Source organism: Orycteropus afer, unplaced genomic scaffold, assembly GCF_000298275.1.
Source record: "Orycteropus afer afer isolate SDZICR_OR568_19922 unplaced genomic scaffold, OryAfe1.0 scaffold00063, whole genome shotgun sequence".
NCBI lineage: Eukaryota > Metazoa > Chordata > Mammalia > Tubulidentata > Orycteropodidae > Orycteropus > Orycteropus afer.
The window spans coordinates 6,654,676-6,668,847 of record NW_006921650.1 but is presented as its reverse complement, the minus strand read 5'-3'; the positions used below and the strand labels follow the sequence as shown (position 1 = coordinate 6,668,847).

At 36.7% G+C, this 14,172-nt stretch overlaps 1 protein-coding gene across 1 annotated transcript in view; it reads left to right on the top strand.

Annotated features, from left to right (window-relative positions):
- The window catches only part of ANKIB1 (ankyrin repeat and IBR domain containing 1), a 166,589-nt gene that overhangs the window by 55,823 nt on the left and 96,594 nt on the right, over window positions 1-14,172 (top strand). The window contains exon 4 of the mRNA XM_007939818.2: window positions 8,135-8,252. Within this exon, the coding sequence (XP_007938009.1) occupies window positions 8,135-8,252 (118 nt within the window). The remainder of the gene's footprint in view (window positions 1-8,134; window positions 8,253-14,172) is intronic.

Genomic DNA, 14,172 nt, shown 5'->3' with positions numbered 1-14,172 from the left:
TCACAGCATCAGAACTCTAAGCATGTGAGAGAGAGTGGGCACCTCCCAGAACATTGTTTTGTGCCACGCCCAACAGAAATAACCCAGGTGGATAGTTCCTCAGTTGCTCATAGAAAATCCCACCTTGGAGTTTACAAAGACTTATGGGTAGAAAAGCCACACTAAGTAATTTACTACACTGCAGACGCTTATTTAGATAAAGTACTCATAGAGAGGGGAGCAGGGAGGCCTGTGTCCTAAGCATTTTGCTGGCATCTTCACATGATTGTTGAATCCACACAGTCATGTCAGAACATGACAATTGTACTTCTCTGCTTTTTTTTTTTAATTGAAGCAAGTTAAATAACTTGCCGAGATCCAGTGAAGGGAACTTGATTCTTCTGACATCAAATTCAGGTATCTTCCTATTTGCCTTCCTGTCTGTTTTTGACAATTCATGATCTTGAATCAGACATGGAAATGGTTAATATAAAAATCAGTATAATACAAAAGTATAGAGTCAGAAGACAGTATTGAAAATATTCCAGAAATAATGTTGATGTGATTAAATTAAAAAACATTTACAACTGTTTGTCTCTAATGCACCATCTTAATTTAATTTGTAATTAAATCAGAAGATTATAGTACTCATTACCAAGGTACCATTTATTTGTCCACATTGGCCAAAATAATAATAATAATACTGATGATATACAATTTACCTAGCAAGAGTGTGGGGAAGGGATCCTCTGATACAGTACTAAACCAAAACCAAACCCACTGCCATCAAATTAATTCCAACTCATAGTTGACCCTCATTGGGTTTCCAAGGCTGTAAATCTTTATAAATGTAGATTGCCTCATCTTTCTCCCATAGAGCAGCTGGTAGGTTTGAACCACCAGCTTTCTGGTTAATAGCCAAATGCCTTACCCACAATACCACCATAGCTCATAGTGTAGTACTAAAAGAAATGTAAATTGGTAAAAGCTTTTGAGACAGTTTAACAGCATCTAGTAAAGTTTAAAATTTATGTAACCTATGATTCATCAAGTCAATTTCTGGTAATTTCATGGTGAATATACTTTTTAAATGTGTATATAAATACAGTAATAATGGTGATGATCATGATTATAGCATAGGGTTGTAATGATCATTAAATAACTCGACGGCACATAACAACAACAACAACAACAACATGTAAATGCTTAGACCAGTACCTGGCCTATTTCATAACTGCTTTATGTCATAGACTTTTTTGAATTAGTTTTTGTTGATCACTATTATTTTATACATGATATCAAAGTAGTGCAGTTTGATTGGTAGGCTATTTCACATTTCTTAAATGATCTTTTGGTACCAGCAATATGCACTTGTGCAAAAGAGGTATAGTACTTTTATATCCTGTTTCTTTTTAGTTTAGTTTCCTTTTTGTTCCTCTGTATCAGTACTGACTGTTTTGGAGATTATTACTGGTTTGTGTTTAATCTGAAAATAGAAGCAGTTTATGTTTGCAACAGGAAAGATAAAGCCACCTTCATTTTAATCTTTCTTGCAGAAGAGAGAACTAGTGCCCATTTGGGACTGAGCAATGTATTGAAATGCTTACTATGACCTAATTACATTATGTTGCAAAGATTCAGAGTGAATAGGTTTAGTGTCCATGAAGGTAGTGTGTGTTTTTTCTTCAAGAACTATTTTTCTTCCAGTGTAACTGTAAAATTGGCATGGGGATGGTGTCTGACCTCTTCTAACTTCCCAGGGGGAAAGAAGGATCAAGGTCAAAAGCCCAAAGCTGATTCCTATGAGATGGAGATCAGACATGCTGCTACCCTTCAACCTTTTTGCCAGTTCTGACACTAACTGCCCCTCCCATGGCATTTACTACTTCTCGTCTGGGTTTGATAATTTGCTGCAGTCGCCACACAGAACTCACAGACAACACTCACAAGTATAGAGTTTATTCGGGTAGTTACAGTTACAATTGAGGATCAAAAACAACTCAGGATACAGTTTGTCATCTGTGCCACAGGCACACTTCTGTCTAACCTCGGCCTCTGCCCTATTTGGACATCCTCCTTGCTGAAGTGTCTATTCATATCTTTTGCTCATTTTTCAGTTGGATTGTTAATTCTCTTGCTGTTGAGGCATTAGAGTTATCCATAAATCTTAAACTAAGTCACTTACCAGATATGTAATTATGGACAAGTATGAGTTTGTTGCATTTTTGTTACATGCTTTTTCGTGGTATTGATTTGTTTGTTCCGTGTAATTTTCTGTGCTGAGCTCGTTTTGTTTATGGATTGTGTTATCACTTCCTTCATTGCAAAAGTTTTAATATTTGCTAAATATTTGTGCTGGTCTTCTTTTTTATTTTAATGTGAAGGTTTATCATTTTTCTTTGTGGTTACCCTGTGATTTATAGTTTTCTTCCCAAGTTTAGAACAGTCTTTTCTATCTTGTAGTTGTCTTGATTTCCCTACCATTTAGAAGTTCTGTAACTACACAATTTTTTCCCTTTTTTTGGTCAATTGAAGTCACTGGTTCCCAGTTTATGATCTTGTAGGCTTATTTACTTTGGATACTTCCATAGCTGGGTGGTTTCTGGGTTATGTCACCATGTATGTTAATGGTCAGTTGTTGTTTGCTATTGTTGCTTGTCTGTCCGAGCACTTCCTTTAGCATCTCTTGTAAGCTTGGTCTGGTTTTAACAAATTCCCTTAATTTCTGCTTATGTGGAAATGTCCTAATTTCACCATCATATTTGAGGGACAGTTTTGCTGGGTACATAATTCTTGATTGGAAATTTTTCTCTTTCTGGGTTTTATATATACCAACCCATTGTCTTCTCACCTGCATGGTTTCTGTCAAGAAATCCGAGCTTATTATTATTGGTTGCCCCTTGTAGGTAACTTTTCATTTTTCCTGTGCTACTTTCAGGATTCTTTGTCTTTGGTTTTGGTGAATTTGATGATGATATGTCTTTGTGATTCCCTTTTGGGGTCTTTCCTTTTTGAGGTTCATTGAACTTCCTGAATGGGTATATTCTCATCTTACATCATACCAGGAAAATTCTCTTCCAACAAGTCTTTGACAATTTTTTCTGTGGTTTTATTTGTCTCTTCCTTTTTTGGAATTCCGATTACATGTAGGTTATTTCTTTTGATGGTATCCCACATGATCTTAGGCTTTCTTCATTTTGTTTTGATCTTTTTTCTGATTGATTTTTTTTCCAAAGAAGTATTGAGGTATTTGTCTTCAATCTCACTAATTCTGTCTTCCATTGATTCAATTCTACTCCTTTGCCTCTTCAGTGTGTTATCTATTTCTGAAAATTTAGTATTAATCTTCTGAATTTCTCTGTGTAGATTTTGTATCATTTCTAATTTTTCATTTATTTTGTCATTTTTTTCTTGTATTGTCTACAGTTTTATCTGTATTTTCCTCAATTTTGTCAGTGTTTTCCTTGATCTATCTCTCAATTTGTTGAAGATACGTAACTATAATTCTTTTGAATTCCTTGTCAGAGAGTTCCAGTGCTGCATCTTCCTCAGGGATGTGTTCTGGGTCTGTATGCTGATCCCTTGTTTCTCCTGCTTTATCTTGCTTCTTTGTGTAGACTGTGATGCTCTGTTGTCTCCTAGGCATTGTGACATTTTTGTGTTTATATTTAATTGGTGATTGTGTGTTGGAGTGACTTGCCCACGATTTTTGTTTTCTTTGTATGTTATCTCGCAAGCAGGGTACTGTGGTGTGCTTCTCTATTCACTAGTTGGCAGCGCTTATACACTTACCACCTGTCTCCTTTCCCATTGTCAGCCTCCTGTATGTATGTCCCTGCCGCCCTTGGCAAAGAGAGCCTATCTTAGTCCCTGGAACCTGAATGAGAATGCTGTTACTTCAAAATCCAAAATGGTTGCACCCTCGGTCACTTTAAATACCCAAAATGGCCACCGCTTATAAACAATCAAAATGGCTGCACCCTCCGAACAGTGGAAAGTCCACAGCTCAGGGCATCTCCCTCCTTGCTGTTTCCTTTCTTAGTCGTAGGCCACCAACACAGTCATCCCTGCAACCCTGGGCAACCAGGGCTGATCTTTAGTTCAATTCTCAGGTCCCAGTGCCACTTGGAAATATTCAGGCTGTTGGTCCTGTCAGAGTAGCTAACAGTGCACTGTTCCAACCATCTGAACTCACTTTTTTCATTCAGATGTTTCCACTAGTTGGTGCCTAATCCACTTCTGTATTGTGCCTTTCAAAGCTCATGGTTCCAGGATTATCTTCTCTTTCTCTGTCAATTTGTTTCTCTTTTCTTTGTTGAAGAGGGTCTATGTAGCTTGTCTGCCTATTCTTCCATCTTACTGGAAGTCACTGAGTACATTTAAAGAGTTTTTTCAGGTTGCTTTATATTATACCTTCTTAATAAATCTAAAATCAAACCTTTCAAGATATTATATCAGAGTAGCCAAGAAAGCTGGTTTTTTATTTCCATTAGTTACTTGCATTGTTTCTAAATAAAATAATAATCTGTACAATCATGTTTAAGTTAACCATTTTCTCTCTGCTTATTTGATTCTACAAAACTGAGGTAGAATCATGACTAATCTGAAAAAGAACATTTAGAAAATATGACCTGGAAATGTACAATTGCTATCATTGGGAATATCAGGAAGTATTTGCTCTGATTACTAAGACAGTAGAGTACTTAGAGTACCAACTCTGAACTCAGAACGCATATACACCTACTCCTCACTTACTGACTGTGGTTTTTGTCAAATATTTTGCATTTACGATAGTGAAAAAAAAATCTGATTATTTTGCACATTAACTGTGTACATCTAGCAGTACTCAATGCTGAGGTACAAAGCAAGAATAATGCTGGCTGTGATGGCTAAAGTTATATGTCAATTTGGCTGGGCCATGATTATCAGTGGTTTGACACTTAGATAAGGGTATAATATGGCAATTATGTAGTGATGTAATTTGGCAGTTATGTAATAGTGTTATCCTCAATTTTATGATCTGATGTGGTCATCCTCCATTTTTCTTTAACAACCTGGTGGTCTTTGGAACCTAACCATGTTGACAAGTGAGGAGTGGGTATATGTACATAGTGTATAAGCTCTATACTGCAGTGAGTACTACAAATTTATAATTTTTAATATTTTATTGTATTTTAGGTGAAAGTTTACACAGCAGATTAGGTTCCCTTTAAAGAATTTTTATACAAATTGTTCTATGACATTGGTTAATTACAATTTTCATAATATATCAGCATTCTCATTATTTCCATTCTGTTTGTTCTATTCTCTTTCTATTAATCTAGATGTCCTACCCTTCCTTGCCTTCTCATCTACCTAATTAACATACTTAGATTATTATTTTGGTTATTATTACTGTTGTTGTGAAATTGTATATGTTATAGCATTTACCAAAATTGTCCCTTATTCTCGTGTACTTAATGTCTTCATTTACCTTGGTCAAATTATGCAGACTTCTCCCATATTGGGTATTATGCCCTTCCTATCACCACAATTAACAAAGTGTCTACTATTTAAAAAATGATTCCCCTTTTCTCTTCCTCTGGTGGTGTAGTGCCTAAGGCGTCTGACTGCTAACCAGAAGGCTGGTGGTTCAAACCCACCAGCCACTCCTCAGAAGGAAGGTTGGGCAATCTACTTTCGTAGTGATACCACCTCAGAAACCCAAGGAGGGATCGCTGAGTCGCATCTGACTTGACGGCAGTGGGTTTAGTTTGGTTTGGTTCCTCCTCCCATCCCCAGTAGCCATCAAAAAATGTTGCTATCTGTATGTGTACTTATTCTTGACTTTTTATAGAAGTGAGATCATATAACATTTATCCTTTTGTGATTCAGCATAATGTCCTCCAGATTCATCCATGTTATAAGATGTTTCATGGACTCTTCATTATTTATAGTTGCATAGTATTCTACTGTATGCATATATCACAGTTTGTTTATATATTCTTCCATTGATAGGTATTTGGGTTGTTTTCATCTTTTTGCTATTGTGAATAACATTCCAGTGAACATAGGCATACATACACCTGGGAGTGGAATTGCTGGATCATAAGATATTTCTAGCTTTTTGAACAAGTGCCATACTATTTTCCTAAGTGGCTATACCATTTTCTGGTCTCCTCCAGTGAATACTACAAATTTAACCATGCAAGAGTTTGCTAGGTTTTTTCAGGGGGAAGTGTGTTTCATAAATTAGCTTAAAAATGAAGAATACTTCATGGTTTTGGGACTTTTTCTAAGGATAGTTCGGATAAAATTTCAGTGTTTTTTGTTTGTTTGGTTTTGTTGTTATTAATGCCATCCCTATGTAGGATAGCTTGGATTAAATTTTCATTTCTTTTTCTAGTTAAATTCATGGGACATCTGTATATTTACAGATTGAGGTCACTATAGCTGAATACATACGGTAGATTGTCAATGCAGTGCGATACGAAGTTTAGCTTATCTTCATCATCATTTAAAAAGAATAAATTCCAATTAAGTAATTGCAGTGTAGTGAGTTGCATGGTATGGTTTTTCTAGCCATAGTCTTTGTAACAACCACCCGATTACTGGGTGGGACCAAGCAAATATGTATCAGCTTGGCTGGGCAGCTGGTAGTAGTTATTTCCTACAGTGAGACTGGCAGTTAACTTCCTGGTGGAATTTGCCATGAGCAACTGAGTAGCTGCTTTTTTAAATCCTGATTGTTAAAGTCATCCATCTGGAGTATTTCTTTTGCATCAGTACAAAGTAATCCTCTGGGAAAGTTTGCTTTCTCTCAGCTGTGTAAAACACTGATGTTGGGATTGGTTGGTTTGGCCACTCTGCCAGGTTCAAAAGGAGCCCTCCTAGAGACAGATGGTCATTCTCACTGAAAGGGATGCCCAGCTGAGAGAGAGGCACCTGGCTGGCTGAGAGAGAGATGCCTAACTGAGAGACGGTGGCAGTGGAACCAAGAGGCACGGGACAGAGCAGCAGGCTTACTGGCCCACAGAGGCAGAGGCCAGGCCAAGAGGCCAAGGGCCAGAGAGGTGTGTCTAAGGGCACAGCAGAGGAGAGACTGTCCTGACTGAAGAACTGTATCCTGAATGCATTCCTGAATTTGAATTGTAGCCTGGAGCTTCCCTAATATACCCCATAATCTGTGAGTTCTGTGTAGCCACTGCAGCAAATTATCGAACCCAGCAGAGGTGGTGGGTGCTGCAGGAGGAAAGGTTGGTGTCAAAGTTGTTAAGTGGACTGAAGGGTGGCGGCATGTCTGGCCTCATAAGAACAAGCCTTGGGCTGCTGATGGTGATTCTCTCTTCCTCTTGTGAAGTTAGAGGAGGTCAGAAGATGCCACCTCCTTGCCCCTTTTGCAGTAATTTAAATAAATTTAAAAAGAATTATCACTGCTAACTGTTCACAGCCAGTGTTGGTAGCTCTTTAATATCCCCAGTGATTTTGAGAAAAAGAAAGGTGTGTTGGAGGTTGATTTTTATAAATTTTTAATAAGTGTAAACTCTTGGTGGTTCAGTGCTTTAAACCGTGAGCCTAAATAAACTCAATTTATTTGCAAAGAAAAAAGACTAGATAGAAACATACAAAAACTTTGATTATTGCTCAACAGTGGGATTACAGATTTTCATTTCTAATACATTTTTGTATTATCTGAAATTTCAGCACTGTAAAGTAAAATGATATTGTCATTGTAGTATGATAGTTTTGTTTTAGAATGATACAGTACATGAGCCCCAGCATCCACTTTCCAGCTCAAAAGAGACTTGAAAAAGGGTAGTTTGAAGTCCATGATAGAGAAGCATAAAGAGCATTTTTAATTTCAATAATCAAATTGAAAGTGGGAAATTTAAAAAAATGATGATTACATATTTTTGTTTATAAGCCACTGCCATGGAGTTGATTCCAAGTCATAGTGACCCTATAAGACACAGTAAAACTGCCCCATAGGGTATCCAAGGCTGTAAATCTTTACGGAAGCAGACTGCCTCATTTGGGTTCAAACTGCCAACCTTTTGGTTAGCAGCTGAGTACTTTAACCCCGTGTCACCAGAACTCCTATATTTGTTTATAGACATTTAAATTACTTCCTAAGAACATTATAGCCAATTTAACTTTGTTTTTCTTCTTTTCAAAGCCATATGAAGGATTAAGGCCTCAGGATCTTCGGAGATTAAAAGATATGCTTATTGTGGAAACTGCAGACATGCTTCAGGCTCCACTATTTACTGCTGAAGCTTTACTTCGAGCTCATGGTAATAAAAGCAGTGTCTTATACATGTGATAATATGAGTGTTTTTTTAACTTTTCAGAATTAAGAAATGGCTATTTTATTGTTTTAATATAAAACAAAACAATTTGTTAAACAAGGCTGAGTTGTTTTTTGTGCAGTGATTATTGCAGTGCTCAGCTTCCCCAGAACATTTTGTTATTTTGAAGTATATACTGGCTGTAAATAATAGGAAATTTCTTTTTAAAAATTGAGCTAGTAAGTCAGATTGTACATTGATTAATTTTTGCAGTATATCTAATTTGAGCAGTTAGAAGTTAAAATCTATAGTCTTGATTCTAGTTTTGACATTAATTTTTCCTAAGTTCACTCCAGCATGAAATTGTGGTAGTTCAATTAAATACTTAAAGGATCGTGTTATTATTTATTAGTTGATTTTATTTATTTTAAAAAGCTATTTCCACGAAGTTCACAGGGCACACTTTTGAAGTCAATTGAGAATTGTCCATTTTAGGGGTTATTATTTGAGGAATAACCAACTTTTCTTAAATGTTCATATAAACTTAGCGTATTGCAAGTTCTCTGTGACTTTTAAGGCACCCATTCTGGAAGTTGTCACAGGCTGAGTTGGACCCTCTCGATGCTCACTTGATAGATGAATTTTAGCTTATTTCAAAGAAAAGTATTTTCTGATTTAAAAAAAAATTTTTTTTAAGAGAAAGGCGAGTAGTTAATTCTATTCAAGTCATTTTGAGACTATTTATTTGACTCTAAGTTTTTGTTGTCTATATCCAAACAGAATGCCAGCTTTCAAAATTTTTACATAATCTCTTGACAAGAAGAAAATTACAAGCTCCATATTTTATTATTTCTTGATCATCACTGTTAATAATTTGCTATGTAACTCTACAATCACTATTTTCAGTATTGATGTCTCCTGGATTCTACATTTGACATTCTTTTCCTGCTTTGTATATCCTACCCACAATGCCATCAAGTCAACTTATAGTAACCCTATAGGACAGAGTAGAATGCCTCGTGGTATTTCTCAGGCCATATCTTTCTCCCGCAAGCAGCTGGTGGATTTGAACTAATGACCTTTAAACCATCTGAACTTTCTAGTAGACCTCAACCTTCATGACCCAGGCTTCTTTGCCTAGTCTGTCAATCTCACCATTTCTATACCTTATGTACTTTTCTTTTTTGAGGTTACCCTGTGATTTATAATTTTCTTCCCAAGTTTAGAATAGTCAGTTCTATCTTGTAGTTGTCTTGACTTCCCTACCATCTAGAAGTTCTATAACTACACAATTTTTTCCCTCTTTTTGGTTTGTAGTTGTCCTCATTTGTCAATTGATGTCTCTGGTTCCCTGTTTACAATCTTGTAAGCTTATTTAATTTGGATTCTTCTATAGCTGGTTTAGTTTCTGGGTTATGCCATCATGTGTGTTAATGGTCAGTTGTTGATGGCTGTTGTTACTTGTCTGTCCAAAGGACTCCCTTTAGCATCTCTTGTAAGGTTGGTCTAGTTTTAACAAATTCCCTTCATTTCTGCTTATCTGGACATGTCCTAATTTCACCATCATATTTGAGGGACAGTTTTGCCAGGTATATAATTCTTGGTTGAAAATTTTTATCTTTCAGGGTTTTATATATACCATCCCATTGTCTTCTTGCCTGCATGGTTTCTGCTGAGAAATCTGAGCTTAGTCTTATTGGTTGCCCCTTGTAGGTAACTTTTCGTTTTTCCCATGCTGCTTTCAGGATTCTTTCTTTGTCTTTGGTTTTGGTGAGTTTGATGATGATATGTCTTGGTGATTTTCTTTTGGGGTCTATCCTGTTTGGGGTTTGTTGGACTTCTTGAATGGCTGTATTCTCATTTTTCATAGTACCAGGAAAATTCTCTTCCAACAAATCTTGGACAATTTTCTCTGTGGTTTTATTTGTCTCTTCCTGTTCTGGAATTCCAGTTACACATAGGTTATCCCTTTTGATGGTATCCCACATGAACCTTAGGCTTTCTTCATTTTGTTTTGATCTTTTTTCTGATTGATCCCTTTCCAAGGAAGTATTGAGGTCTTTGCCTTCAGTCTCACTGATTCTGTCTTCCATTGATTCAGTTCTACTCCTTTGCCCATTCAATGTATTATCTATTTCTGAAAATTTAGAATTAATCTTCTGGATTTCTGTGGGTAGATTTTGTATCATTTCTAATTTTTCATTTATTTTGTCATTTTTTTCTTGTATTGTCTTTTGAAAGTATTCTAGGGTCTTCTCAGTGTTTTCCTCAATTTTGTCAGTGTTTTCCTTGATCTGTCTCTCAATTCGTTGAAGGTGCCTAAATATAATTCTTTTAAATTCCTTATTAGGAAGTTCCAGTGCTGCATCTTCCTCAGGGATGTGTCCTGATCCCTTGTTCCTCCTCCTTTCTCTTGCCTCTTTGTGTGGACTGTGATGCTCTGTTGTCTACGAGGCATTGTGACCTTTTGTGTTTATATTTAATTGGTGATTGTATGTTGGAGTGACTTGCCTACAATTTGTGTTTTCTTTGGATGTTACCTATTTAATCAGGGTACTGTGCTGTCCTCTGCTATTTGTTAGTTGGCAGCACTTATACACTCACCACCTGTCTCCTTTCCCATTGTCAATCTCCTGTATGTCCCTGCCATCCTTGGCAAATGAAGCCTATCCTTAGGTCCCTGGCATCCGAAAGAGAATGTTGTCACTTTAAAATCCAAAATGGCCACTGCTTGTAAACATTCAAAATGGCTGCGCCCTCGGTCACTTTAAATATCCAAAATAAGCGCCGCTTATAAATAATCAAGATGATTGCGCCCTCCGAACACCCAAAAGTCCACAGCTCAGGTTGTCTCCCTCCTTGCTGTTTCCCTTCCTAGTCGTAGGCTACCAGTGCAGTCATCCCTGCAGCACTTGGCAACCAGGGCTGATCTTTAGGTCAATTCTCATGTCCCACACCACTTGGAAATATTGAGGCTATTGGGTCCATCAGAATAGCTGACAGTCTTTGCTCCGACCATCTCCGTACTCACTGTTTTCATTCAGGTTTTTCCACTAGTTGGTGCCTAATCCTTCTGTATACTTCCGTTCAAAGCCCAGGGCTCCAGGATTATCTTCTGTATCTCTGTCAGTTGGTTTCTCTTTTCTTTGTTGAAGAGGGTTTGTGTAGCTTGTCTGCCTATTCCACCATCTTACTGGAAGTCTCCTCCCATGTAGCACCTTATGCACTTTTACTTCTCATTAGAAATCACCTCTTTCAGAAGCGTTTTCTGATCCTGTCTTCCTAGATCCACACTGAGACCCTTCCTGTCTACTCCCATTATATTTCATATATGTGTGTGTGTCATACACTTAGAATACAGTATTATAATACTCTCTTTATTTACTTTTCCTCTACATTAACCTAGGAATTACTCTGGGCAGCCTTTATTGTTTTTGCTTGTTTGTTTCTGTAATACTTAATACATACTAAAACGTCAGAAAATACTTATGGAATGATGAGATAATACACCTGAAAGTTTATTTATATATTTTCTGAAAACCCACTTTTTTGTTATAAAATTATTTTCCCCATTGCCGTTTTTATCAACTTTGAAGTAAATCTTCTAGGAAAAAAATTTAGAATAAGGTAAACAAAATCACATTTATAAATTCATATAATTTAGAGTAAAAAGATTTCTTTTTTAGCCAGTAATAATGCTTAACTCTCATAAAAGCTTGTAAGGAAATAGAAAGTACTTTCAGTTGTGTTTCTTTAGGGTAAGTTTCACAGCATCAGAGTATACATTTAAGTATAACATAGAGCTGCCAGAAATGTGGAAACTATTCATCAGTGGAGAACTATTACAGTGCAGTCTGTATTAGTTACAGTAAGCAAGCTGCCAGAACATAAGCATAGGCTCAAACACAGTAAACATTTATTTATTACTCATATAGTAGTCCAAAGCCCTTTTCAGTAGTGGGTATGACTAGAGCTCTGCTCCACAGTCATTCATGACCCTCACTGACTGAAACTCTGCCATCTTACAGTAGCTTCCAGGGTTGCCCTGGAGATCATCTCCATTGCAGCCATCCAGTGAAAGGGAAAAGAGCATGGTGGAGTAACTGTGGAAAGTTTTTACTAGTCCATCCTGAAAGTGGCATTCATTACTCCTGCACATATTCTACCAGCCAGAATTCAGTCACATGACCATACCTAACTACAAGCAGTAGTTCCACATGCATTTTTGTGTATAGATAGCTTTCTCGACCACAGATATCTACATTGAACTAAATAATGTAATGCACCGTAACTTTTTTTTTTTACTTTGCTTTTCATTTTTTTTAATATACTATTTTTCACAGCAGTTTTAGATTTACAGAAAAACTGTGCAAAAAGTGCAGAGTTCCCATTTACCCTCTTTCCCTACACATTGATTCTCCTGTTTATGTCTTTCATTCCTATGGTATGTTTGTTACAATTTATGAACCAATACTGATACATTATTATTAACTTAAGTCCATAGTTTAGGATTTTCTTTTTGTGTTGTAGGTCCTGTGGGTTTTGACAAATGCTTCATGTCATGTGTCTACCGTGACAGCATCCTACAGAATAGATTCACTGCTCAAAAAATGCCCTGAGCTCCACCTATTCATCCCTTGCACCTCCCCATAACCCTCTGGCAACCACTGATCTTTTCTGTCTCAGTGGTTTAGTCTTTTCCAGAATGTCATATAATTGGAATCATACAATATGAAGCTTTTTCAGATTGGTTTCCTTCACTTAGCAGTATGCATTTAAGGTTCTCCTGTATCTTTTTTGTTATTTTTATTGTGTTTTAGGTGAAAAGTTACACAGTAAATTTGGTTCCCATTTGACAGTTTCTATACAAATTGTTCAGTGACATTAATTACATTTTTCACAGTGTGTCAACATTCTCTTTGTATTCTGATGGTTCCATTTCTATTACTTTAGTTTCTTTGCCCCTTTGTCTTCTCATTTTTGCTTTAGAGTAAATGTTGACCTTTTGGTCTCATGTAGATGGTTTTTCAGTAGAGCACTGTACTTATCCTTTAGTTTGTATAACTAGGTCACTCTGTTAGGTCATTGAAAGATGATCTCAGATGATAGTATTGCTTCAAGGTTTAAAGATATCTCAGGGTGATAGTCTCAGGACGTCGTTTATTTTCAACTTGTCCAGTAAGTCTGGTCATTTTTAAGAATTAGAGTTTTGTTCCACATTTTTCTCTCATTCTATCCAGGACCATCTGTTGTGACGGTTGTCATAACGGTTGGTAATAGTAGCTGGGCACCATCTAGTTCTTCTGGTCTCAGGGTAGTTGAAGTCATGGCTTATATAGGCTATTAGCTCTGTAGACTTCTTTCTTCTCTAAGATTTTGATTACCTTCTTACTCTTGCTCCTGACAAGGTAAGACCAATAGGTGTATCTTAGATGTCCACTCTCAAGCTTTTGAGACCCCAGACTCAAAAGTGAGACTCACTTCACTAAGAGGCATAACATGAACTTTGTTGACCATGTTATGATGGTTGACTGAGTTGTCTCTTGAGACTAAGATCCTCTGCCTTCAAACTTTAGAAAACCAGTCTCACAAGGTGTTTGGTTATATCTAAGAAGTATGTGTAATTGTGTCTTCTATGTGCCTGCACACCATAGCTGTACTTATTTACTGTGCACACATATGTATATACCTGTACCTGCCTGTATACTTATTTGCTGTGCACCCATATGTATATACCTGTACCTGCCTGTATACTTTTATCTTTATACACATACATATGTGATCATACTCTCAATTTTGTTTTCATTGTTGCCAGGTTATATATGGTAAATTTTTTAGTACAAGCATTCTTTTCTCTTCTTAGTGACATCATTTACTTTGGTCAGGCTTATGCACTACACCCACATTTGTTGCTACCTTTCCCATC